The 11,920-nt window shown below is 40.8% G+C and overlaps 2 protein-coding genes across 2 annotated transcripts in view; one reads left to right on the forward strand and one right to left on the reverse strand.

Moving 5' to 3' along the window:
- Nucleotides 1-3,351, reverse strand: part of Smp_156860 (hypothetical protein) — a gene marked incomplete at both ends in the record, with an annotated part of 38,758 nt that extends 35,407 nt beyond the window's left edge. Inside the window, one exon of the mRNA XM_018797728.1 lies at nucleotides 3,301-3,351. Within this exon, the coding sequence (XP_018652741.1) occupies nucleotides 3,301-3,351 (51 nt within the window). The remainder of the gene's footprint in view (nucleotides 1-3,300) is intronic.
- A 5,725-nt stretch (nucleotides 3,352-9,076) lies between these two features.
- Smp_064330 (hypothetical protein) lies at nucleotides 9,077-9,316 on the forward strand (the record flags this gene model as incomplete). The annotated part of the gene is made up of 1 exon (XM_018797729.1): nucleotides 9,077-9,316. The coding sequence occupies one exon, from the start codon at nucleotides 9,077-9,079 to the stop codon at nucleotides 9,314-9,316; it is 240 nt and encodes a 79-aa protein (XP_018652742.1).
- Nucleotides 9,317-11,920: the final 2,604 nt, after the last annotated feature.

Genomic DNA, 11,920 nt, shown 5'->3' on the forward strand with positions numbered 1-11,920 from the left:
TTTGTGCTGATGATGTCGTTCAGAAGGACGATGAAAGCTCCACGACCAAACCATCCAGCTCAGAGAACAAACCAACATAAAAATCACCCACCTGAGCTACAAATCTTCTCCACCATCTCAAAACCAGGCATTGTTTATTTACCACTTATCTGTCGAATATCTGGAACTAAGAGTTAAAGATAGACACAAGTTACAAACAGCCATCGGTTTAGTCACTTAAACTGGAGTCCTCAAGATCTCATTTTTATATAGATTCAATAAAACTAGTTTAAATATTTTGTATATATTAACAGTTTAGTGAAGATTACTTCGTTTTAGTGAATACATCTATTTTGTTGCGATGTTTTTATTTTCTAACTTGTCAAACCGTATATGCAGTAAGTGTGCATAAGCAAATTGACCGTGATATTTACGAGTCAATTCTTTCCATTCATTTTCTTCTACTAAAAGATTATTCAGTTATAGTCATGGCCAGCACAGCCTGAAAAGGATTTGACTCAGTCTCAGTTATCATACCACATCAAGACAGAGAAATTAAAATGACAGAAGGAGATCTAAACCCTATATAAGCACTATAATCAGGTGAAAATGAAAACTTTCACGTTACTGACGTCCGTTGTCAGTTGATGTTACATCTGGCATGCGGTGCGACAACTGCAAAGTTTAGTTCCATGAAGTATGCATAAGCCTCACAGCAACTGCTTACAACAGACTCAGTAAGTTAGATCATAGGTGGGTATGCGTCATGTGCAACACGGATGAAGTTTTGCTGAGTAACATCATTATCCTATTGACAGGTCTGCAGAATAAGTTGTCAGAAAACTTGAAAAAGGACAGTCACAAAACAAGTAGACAAACAAGGACGTGCAATAAAAACAAGAAGAGGGATAGTGCTACTGTCAATGGAGCATGTAATAACACTAGTGATGACAAGCAACGAAATCAACTCGTGGACTCAAATTCAAGCCTCTGCTATCCATCAGAGCAGGAGCATCTCAGAGGCGACATTCTAATGGCATCTGACATCCTAGGCACTTCTGGACACCCCCCTAAACACCTACTTAGGCTCGGTCCTAATGCAAAACTTAGCGGTAACACTCAGTAACTGGAGACATAATATAGCAGAATACAATTTCTACTCCTTAAGAGTTGTCGAATATTGGAATTTTCTGCCGGCTGAGCTAGTTTAAGCGACATTCCAGGAGTCTTTAAGAGAAAACCTGACATCACATCACACCAATTTTCAAAGGAGGTCGACGCAACGAGCCTTCAGGCTACCGACTGGTGCCTTTCTCTTTATACCTTCGAAAATTATGGAGTCCCTGATATGCAACGGTATACATGACTATTTATTATCCTTAAACTTTCTTTCACTTCAAAAGCATGGTTTCAGGAAGGGTCATTTTTGTATGACCAACCTGCTGACTGCGGTGGACTAGTGGACAACCATCCTGGGTCTTAAGGAGAAGGTTGACGTCATTTACCTTGACTTCTCAAAAGCTTTTGATAGGGTCAACCATATATGTCTCATCAATAAGCTAAAACGATTGTGTATCAAACAACCTCTAATTGACTAGCTAACTTCATAAATAAAAAATCGACGTTTCAAGGTCGGGGCTAACTTCAATTTCCCCCAGGCTATGGAATGTCCTAGTGGGGTCTCGCAGGGTCCAGCGCTAGGACCTCTTCCTTTTTTGAATTATATAAACGATCTTCCACAACAGGTATCGTCGGACCTGTTGCTCTTTGCTGATGGTGTGAAACTTTGGAGCGAGATGTGCAATCAAGAGAATACACTTGCACTTCAGGGAGATCTGACTCGACCTCAAAGCTGGGCAGATGACAACGGACTTACCTCTAACACTTCAGAGTGTAAAGTAGTCCATCTCAGACATTTCGCAGACTATAGCTACAACTTAGGAAAATCCCCTCCGGAAGTATCCTAAGTTGGAAAAGATTTAAAAGTGCTGGTACCCTACGATCTGAAGTTTTACGCTAACTATGACAAAAATGCCTTTCGAGCAAACCTTGCACTGGAAACATTGAGGCGCATTTTTGGCCAGTTTGACGGTGGAACTTTCCACATAATCTTCAACGGTTTTGTTCGTCACCATTTAGAATACGGAAACATAGTATTTCTTCCCTCACTGCAAAAGGATAAGGACACTCTAGAGCGTATCGAACGGCAAAAGCACGGAATCAGTCCAGGAACTGAAATTCAAGCCTTATGAAGAGCGCCTCCAATCACTTAACCCTTACCTATTAGAGTATAGGCGTCTCAGAGGTGACTTTCTAATGGCTTACAGTATCCTTACCACTTCTGGACTAAGGATGATATCTTACTATGATTTGCCAATTTCATTTTCCTCTTTTGTCGTTAATATACCTAGGTTCCTGCCTGGAGGTATTAGTGATCCACTGCTACTAGAAACGTAAGCTTTTTAAGCGAAAGCTTCTTCTATTCGTTCCACAACCACTTGAACCATTTTAATAGCAAACTTTCGAAGAGTTGATGGACTGTTAAGAACAACTCCATTAAAATGAAACTTGCCAAGGTATGAAGCACAATAATGTAGCTGAACTAATGCTGTAATATATCGAAGTGAAGACAACCGCCAGATTTGAAATGAACACATAAGTAACGGCAAATAAGTTATGTAATGTCTTTCCTACTATAATCACTCAGTTGCATCCATAAGTTAATTTACTTTCATAGGTACATGAGTAAAAGTATATAAAATGAACAATTAACTGGTATCATCGACTACCCTCGATGCTCGAACAAGCATATATGTAAGCGAATATTATAATATTCATCTTAAAAATACATACAGGTTAGAAAACCATGTTCGGATAAAGTTCCAGAGATAAACTTTTACAAAACCATTTTTACTTTCTAGCAAAACTCTAATTTTTTTAAAAAAAAAGGAAATCTGGTATTATTTTACTCTGATCTAAATGAACTATTAATCATTATCAGTTCAGTTGTTTGTTCAGGACTTAGAGTTTTACAGTTACGGTCATCTTTCATAAAGTCAAAAATGGAACGTATTAAAGGTATATCGAAAAGCAGAATGAACCGGATAACGATAAGGGAGACCAAAGAGAATTGCCAGATGTCAAAAAGACCATTTTTCTACTATTAGCAAGAATAATGACTGAATAATTGCCGTGTCGACGTCTTATTAGCTATTTACTCTAATTATGGTATGAAAAGGCTCAAACAATATACATGAATATACAAGTAAGTAAATATAAAAATTTCAAGAGCCTTAAATCAGTAAACTGTGATAAACTCACTCGGGAATTCGGACATATGCATGATTCAGGCAATGAAGAAGCACGCAACATTCTAATTGTTGTCCGACAGGTCACACAGCTAAAACCCCATTGGATGACTACTTTGTAAACTCACGTATTATTGTCTGGTACTGTGTTGTTTGAACACGCTAGACAAGTCTGACTAGCGAGTGGGGAACCTGACTGGTCAAGATAAACTGCAAGCATGATTCTAACAATGTCGTATGCAATTACCTGAAACAGAGTCTGAAGGACAAGAACTGCAACTTCTTGTGGCTGCCATATACGAACCAGCTTTACATGGTATACAGAACAAGCCGTCTTCACTAACCGTCTTTTGTATAATCAGTAACCAGGGCTACTTACTTCTCCATCTTTACATTGAGTACATTCAACATTGTTACCACCAAAGTTTTTTATCGTTTTGTATCCAGATTGACAAATGCATGAGAACCCTTAAAATAAGTTTACAGAGACTCATACCATCTGCTGATTGTTTTTGAAAAGTCAAATTCTGTGAACATTTTTTACATACAAGGTTTGCGGAGTTAAAATATTCTGCATTCGAATCCGTGGAACCAGTCGAACAGTTTTGTTGTGAAATAAGATTAATGGAGTGCGACAGAGGTTGTTTAACAAGAATCAAAACTGTCAATGCACAAAATAACATGTCGTGGTTGAAAATTTGTGCATTGCGTTGTTATGACACAAAAAATACAAACAAACGTACAATATCCAATCACTAACATCTTTTCTGAGCGTTGGTGTTCATTAGAGGATTTTGTTCTCACAACTTAGTTCCTAATCTGTGATCCTGTTTAGTGGTAGGCAGTCGACTGAACTAATTCAAGTCAGCTCGGTTGTTACTTGTTTGTGTATCTTGTTATTCCAGTGAGTTGATCTGTCTCATAGCAGTTTCGTTTCTAGAAGCAGCAATTATAGTATTATTAGCCATGACGTAAGCCTAAAGCAGTGTGAAAAATGTGGTAGAAAAATATTTCGATTTGAAAGAGCAACAACACGATGCTTAGAACGGGTAAGCAAATGAACAAATAAATGTATTTGCTAATTACTACAAAAATGTGTGTAAACACATTCTGTCAGCGCTCCTCTTGAAGCCATCGGCTGATAGGGCTGTTGTCCTTTAGAATGGGAGAGCATTCCGATTAAGCGTAACTCTTGGTATGAAAACATGGAGGCGTGTCAAGATTTCGTTGCTTAAAGTATTCTTATATTGAGATGTATGTCACGGAGATGTTGTACGGAGGGTACGTCGTAAAACCTGATGGTAGTCCCGGACATTGGCAGCCATTTTTCTTGAAAAAAAGTCTCTTCTGTCTCCCGTATCCAAAATCGTACCCAGAAGGGAACCTCCAGAACCCAAAATCGCAAGGCTCGGTCGGTTTCCAGCTCAGAAGACGACCCAACCTCCCAAATTGTCCTAAACCTTCCGGAATCCCATCATTGCCAGGACTAACACAGACCATCAAGCCTCCTGTCCTTTCCAAACTGAAACCGAGATGCAAATTTGTGATTAAGCAATTTGAAAACTATAATCAAGTCACCTCTGATTCTTCTATATGACGGCGGGAATAAGTTTAGCTTGGTCAGTCTAGTACCATACGGGAGCTTCGCTATTCCGGGAATCAGCCTAGTTGCTCTTCTCTGAACCCTTTCCAAGAGTTCACTGTCTTTTTTTAGGCAGGGGTTAGCTGCTTGTGTACAGTACTCAAGTTTAGGACGTACGAACACTGTATACAAAGTCAGAAACGTTTTAGCGTCGAGATGCCTAAAAGCCCTGCGTATGGACCATAAAGTTCTAAAACCTTAAGCGGCTATTGCACGGCAGTGTGCAGTAGTCTTTAAGTCTTGACTGACGATGACGCCTAAGTCATTGTGTGCCTGGACAATAGATAACTCAGTGTTATTCATCGTGTATGTATCTGTACCCTGGTGGACAATATGCATCACAATACACTTGGAAGTGTTTATCGGCAATTGCCAGTTTTGGGACGATTCAGATAATCTCTCCAGGTCATTTTGAAGTTCTAAGCTATCGCCCTTGCTTTGTATTGCTCTCCATATCTTGACATCATCAGCATAGAGTAAGACCGACGATGATACTAGACGAGGGAGGTCATTTACGTACAGGAGGAATAAAACTGGCCCCAAAACTGTACCCTGTGGGACTCCACTAAGTACAGTTTCCAAGCTAGACAACTTGGAGTTCACCCTTACTCTTTGTTGACGCCCAACCAGGAAGTCTTTTATCCACATCAATAGATTGCCTCCAATCCCGACATTCCTTAGCTTATATAATAGCCGGTTATGCGGAACTTTGTCGAAAGCTTTGCTGAAATCGATGTAAGCTACGTCTATAGGTAATTTTTGGTCCTTAAGAGCGCACCAGCTTTCACGAGCGACTAATAAGTTAGTGAGACAAGAGTAACCTGTTCTATAACCGTGCTGCTTTTCCGAGAGCATCCGGTTTTCATCGAAATACTTTAACAGCTTTTTCCGAATAGTCTTTTCTAAGATTTTAACAACCACACTAGTTAAGCTAATGGGTCGGTGATTCTCAGGCTTATGTTTTGTACCTGTTTTGAAGACAAGACTCACTATGGCGTTCTTCCAGTCTTTTGGTAGACAAATCTGGGCTACGGATAGATTAAAACATATACTTAAAGGGCTCGCAACAAAGATAGCTAATTCCTTTAGTAACCTAGGATGCAGTTCATCGGGTCCAGTGAATTTACCTATGTCAAGCTTAACTAGCAGACCAAAGACATCGAGTTCTTTAATTGTTACGCTGTCCAGTGTTTGTGTGGGGGGATTTTCATGGACTGGTGAGAAGGGTGTTTCTGTGGTGTATACATTGCTAAAATATTTTGAGGATACATGAGCTTTGCCAAAGTCGTCCTCCACTAGTGATGTGGCAGTACTGTCTCCCCATAATGAAGGAACATTCCTTCTTCTTTTTGTCCTTTGGTTTATATACGAGTACAAGCGTTTAGGGCATTCTATGGATTCCCTTACGATTTTCTCTTCGTACAGCTTTCTGGCCTTACGGAGGGTCGAGGCACAGGTATTTCGAGCCTTTTGATACTGAGATTTCGCCTCGTCAGTCCCCAGTAACCTAAATCTGTCCCACATTTTCCTTCTTTTACGGAGAAGGATGCGAACCTCCCTACTGAACCACGGTGGGGAGTTTCTCGGTCTCTTAGGTGTAGTCCAAGGGATGTGGGGGGCGGTAACTTTTAAGTATAAATTCCGGAATACGTCCCAAGCCGTTTCGATTGATGACTCTGGATCTAATTTCCAATCTACTAATGATGCTGATTTCATGATGTCTGCTATGTTTGCTTTCCAGACGTTAGGTCTGGATTGAGCTGAAGCGTACTCGTGATCGACAGTTATGTGGAAGTCAAAGCTTAAAACTGCATGATCACTTTTGCCTAGGGGTGGCATGTAATCCCGGTTTGCAACGTCATCGTCATAATGAGTCAATATAAGATCTAGTAAGGATGATGCAGAACCCGGGTCGTACCTAGTTGCTTCCTTCACGTGTTGCAATAGGGCACATGTGATTACCGCATCAGCTAGTTCCTGTTCGAAGGAGTTTGCTGACGATTCAGTCCGCAGATTTCCCCAGTCCACCATGGGTGCATTGAAGTCCCCTAGGATTAGACATCGATCACTTCGTGATAAAGTGTTGAGACTGCTTAGCAGGACCTCGTTTACCTTACAACTTGGACTGCGATAGATCAAACTAAGCAGCAACTCTTGTCCCCTGCATGTCAGGTGGCAGCTAATAATTCATACGTCCCACTCTCATGGGATACACTGTCGATAATGGTGAATGGGATAGCATTCCTAATGAATAGAGCTACTCCCCCTCCTTTACGCGTTTGTATTCTATCGGCCCTTACTAATGTAAAACCCTCGAAATCAAGTTCCTTTCTATCTGCAGACTGAGTCAGCCAAGTTTTTGTGACTGCGATTACGTCTGGCCTAGTTGAGTCAATCTGTACACCTAGTTCCGGTAGCTTATTGAGTAGGCTCCGGGCATTGATATAACAGTTCCGAAGCCTATATAAGTAGCCTCGTGCTTCACTCAGAGTTGCTTCGGCATCATCCTCTGTCGAAGCCTTACAACCCAAAAATTTACAATTTTCAGGTCTTTTTCGCCAGAGTCCAATCTGAACTGTAGTTCTTTTTCGGCTTCCCGTCTTTTTACACGGTCCGCCAACGGTAAGTCCTTACGGAGAAAAACTCCTGAACCCTTTAGTTTGTGCCCATTTTGTAAGATTAAGTCGCGTTCGTTTGGAGATTTGACAACTACTTTCAGCAGTCTAGACTGATTAGGCTTCAAATTCGCAGGCTACCAAGTCTATGCACATTTAGCAGGGTGACTCAGGAGATGTTTTGGGTCATAACTTGGTTGAGTAGCTGTTTTATCAACACAATGTCGTGCTCAAAACGAGCTTTCGGTTCTGAGCTCTCACTCTCCTTGACTCTATGGAAAATGACTGATCTGTCGCTGTGATCAGACTTCGGCTTTTCGACCTTTTTGTGGGTGTAGGATTCACTTTTACGTCATTTTGCCGTTTTTTGCTTACGACCCGTACCCAATCGCCAACGTTCTTTGGAGTGGTAACCACATTCGCGTCAGGCGTACTGTGGGATTCCGGAAGAGTCAGGACGACTTGGGAGATCGGGTCATCTTTCGCGCTGGAAACCGATCGAGCCTTGCGGTTTCGGCTTCCTGAAGTTCCCTTCTGGGTATCATTTTGAATACGGGAGACAGAAGATACTTTTTTTCTCTAGTTTCTGGTTGTAACAGACCTCTTTGGAGGCTGTTCTTCCTCCTTTGGACAGTGTGGGTCAGCATTTTCTGGACTCACTTGAGCCTGCTTTATGTCAATCCGCGTGTCGACAGATCGAGTTCTGACCGATGTGTCCCGACTGCGCTTGCCGAGACACTTTTTCGCAGCATTTACCATTGAGATGGCCTCAGTTAACAGGCTATTTGCATCCAAACAGCACTGTTGACATGGCCATATGCATCCATTCTTACTGACATCGACAGCTTGAACGCTTTCTAGTGCTTTTGTTGCACCTTCCAGTCATTTGAGAGGAAAAGAGTGAACTTTGACCAAAAATTAGAAAAACTGTAAATAGTTAGGACCAAAGTGCTAACGGATACAATAGAGAAAACATGGTACTCTAGAGTACCGACGATAAACTATTTAAAAGACCAAAAATGATACTCTGAACGAATAATTTAACTGAAAGAAATTCAATCAAAGTATAAACAGTAGTCTTGATACGTTAATAATGATCAAAACAATAGAATTTACTCAACGAGGAAAAATACCACTGTCCTTTTTAAATAGCGCGCACCTGATATGCTCTCATTTTTCTTGTCTCTCAAAAAGAAAATTTGCGAGGACACTCCAAAAAAGTTCACAAGCCCAGAACGAATTACTTGTCAGCAAACTACCGACTTTCCCATCGAATAATCAACAAGTGGAATTCATTACCTCAGCACGTGGTTGAGTCTCCATCCGTCGACTCTTTCGAAAGAAAGTTGGATCAGCTGAGAGACCATAATTGCCAGGACTAACACAAGCCATCAAGCCTCCTGTCCTTTCCAAACTGAAACTGATTTATCATTGGACAATTGACTAAGATTCTGTTAACATTGGCGGCATTTACCCACAATGTCACTCTGGAGGTTGGCAGGGATAAAGTATGTTATATGTGATACTATGTAATGACTTCCTCCAGTTACATAAGATACTCCGCAATTTGTGCGAAGGCTGTTAGGGAATGCTTGAAAAGTGAATATAAGCTCGATGCATCTAAACGGGTTGGGAAGCATGTAAAACTAACCAACTGGAAAGATGGAAAGCCAATTAGTAATCTGTCATATTATAAAAATTTGATTTTTAGGAAATGTGGCGTGAAAGAGGGTGTGCATGGTTACGATTCCAACATTTATGTGGGTAGTTGAAGTGTTAAATCAACCTTAGAAATTAATTTGATAGCCAAATGTATATGTTCTCTTCAAACTTGTTTTTGTTGTGTTAAGTATCCGGTACCCATATGTTAATTGACTGGATCTAGCATCCTACAGTGGTTAAAAACTACACTTGGTAGCCCGGAGAAGTTATCTAAGTACCATTATATATTCAACCCCTTGAGGGTAGTTGTATTTGATAGGGTCCATTCAGTTTCCTTACGTAGTTGGTGGTACTGTTCAAAATTGACCCCAGTGAATCGTGTGCTCTTGCTCATTTACTCACCCCAAGCCCTGTATTCGTTATATTTCGCAGTTTAATTCTCGTATCGTGTGTAATCTCACTTTTGTTATGATACGATTACAACTTTTATTTATTTGAAAACATAAATATTGGTACAAAGGGGCACGAAATACATATGCGCCACACAAGGCACTTGATTTGTGTACGGGCTGTGACATCTGTCGGGTGCCCAGACCGGAACAGGTATTTCTATTGAGGGGCTACGCCAAGAACCTTCAATCTAAAAGGTCTGCTCCACAGGGCAGTGGAGCAACGGAAGGAGGTGCAGTCCCATGGTAGCTGGTGACCAACATTAGGTTCACACGTCATTCTTTCCATCAGGATCCTGGAGCCCATGTGCATCATTGGTTTGGAATCAGGGTTTTACAACTCCCCTAGATGGATCCTCCATATCCACGAATCCGATTAAAGCGCCAGACATTCGCTTTTCGTCCTCTAAATTTCGTAAACAACACGCGATAAGGCAGTTAGTAGGACTTCTGTGGGAGTGGCTGTATACGTGTGGCTATGTGAGAGCACTTGGAGAGTGGACTTACCCCCCCCACCTTCGGCTGTACCAGGGCATTTGGGGTTGAAAAAAGAAAGCAGTTTATGTATTAAAGGAATCAAAACGTAGGTGATAATATATGAGGCCCTAAGCATTACTATAATTGTTTGGGTGGGATATGCTTATACGGCTCCGTTGCTAAAAGCCTGTTTGATACTACCAAATTGTAATTATACCACCAAACCTAGTTGCTAATGAATTAATGGCATTGACTCGGTTGATATTCATGTTGGCGGACCTGTTACTCCTAGGTTTCAGTTGAATGTGTAGCGTACAGTTACTGTAACTTAACTTACATGATAACTATATGGTAATTCCTCTTTCAAAAAGTCATTAGGTCCAGTTAAATGTGAAAATGCGTGGCTTCAGTGCAGCAATTGATGACCCAGTCAGCTTTAACAGTGATTCCAAGTCACCATTCAGGGTTTGGTGCGCTCTAAGTTCGCTACAGGTTTGAATTCCGACGAAGCCTGGTCTACTTCGTCTGATGTTGAATAGTGGACTGCCAAACACTTTGTCAGGGCATAGTGCTCGTCGTCGTGTAATTTAGGAGCATAGATCACGTGACTGTTGGCTCTTGTTCGGCCGTTAAATGGTAAAGCCAGATAAAAATGGTGCGAGCTGTTTGGGAAACAATACAAATTTTGACGAAGCCACTTTAAGTACTCTGTGTACAGTTGATGAGATATGTTTGTTTTCTTAACCCAACTAGTCAATCAATAACTACTATTTGCATTCGGCACACTCAAACGCCTCACTACACTAAGAGGGAGTCGTGATTTTTGCATGTTTCGTGGCTATTTCCGCGATGTAGTCGAGAGATATTTAAGTGTTACTGCTGCTTCAGCAGACTAGAAGTTATAGCGTAAAGAGCCTTACCGTTGCGCTCTAGTTAGTACCTAACTAGTTTTGCTTCAAATTATCCTTATGTTTATTACCCAGAAATTGAGTTCAAACTAACCTAGTTTTTTTCACGTTGGTTGTGAGTTAGACACGTTAGGAGAAATGTTGATGAGAATAAAAACTTCCTTACTTTCAAAGATTGCTGCCGTCAGTACTACTCGTACTAAGTGTATAGTTAACTTATCGAAGCCAGAAGTCAGTACCTGCGAGCAATAATCAGTAATCAAAGTTCGCTTGGTATACATGTTGGTGGACCTGTTACTCCTATCAGTATTGGGATAAATTTACAAAAGTACCGCATCCTAGCCAAGTTTTTATTTGAAATCAACGGGTATGATGGCTGTACGTGTCGCCTTAGCCTTTTGGTTTTGACAGTTTGGTGAAATCAGTCTTCTGATCCTACAAATAGCACATGCCTCGTCTGTGTGACTAAATGGCTTTACAAATATTGATCTTCGGATACCTGGGAAGATAAATTCTATTTGTGAATATATCAGCAACTGTAGTGAAGTAATTACGACCTTTCACTGAACGATATTGCAACTAGTTATTTGCGTATTTATGTTGTAGTAATTTTATCATGGAGTGTCTCATCCAGTGTGCTTTACCATCTGTACGGAAATCCTGCTGAGCAAGTATGTGGCGTCCTAGAAACTTTTTTCACCTCGCTGTGGATGCTATTTATTAAGAGAGTCGACAGTACGAATAGTCCTTCGAATCTAAAATTGGCTTCTAAGTATTTAACCTGCTAATTAAATTTGGTAAGTTCTAGAGGAACAAGTGTCCATTTAAATCTTCAAGATAGGGGATCTCGATCATTTTTTCCCAGTGAATGCTTCCGAAA

This window comes from Schistosoma mansoni, chromosome 5 (assembly GCF_000237925.1).
Source record: "Schistosoma mansoni strain Puerto Rico chromosome 5, complete genome".
Classification (NCBI taxonomy): domain Eukaryota; kingdom Metazoa; phylum Platyhelminthes; class Trematoda; order Strigeidida; family Schistosomatidae; genus Schistosoma; species Schistosoma mansoni.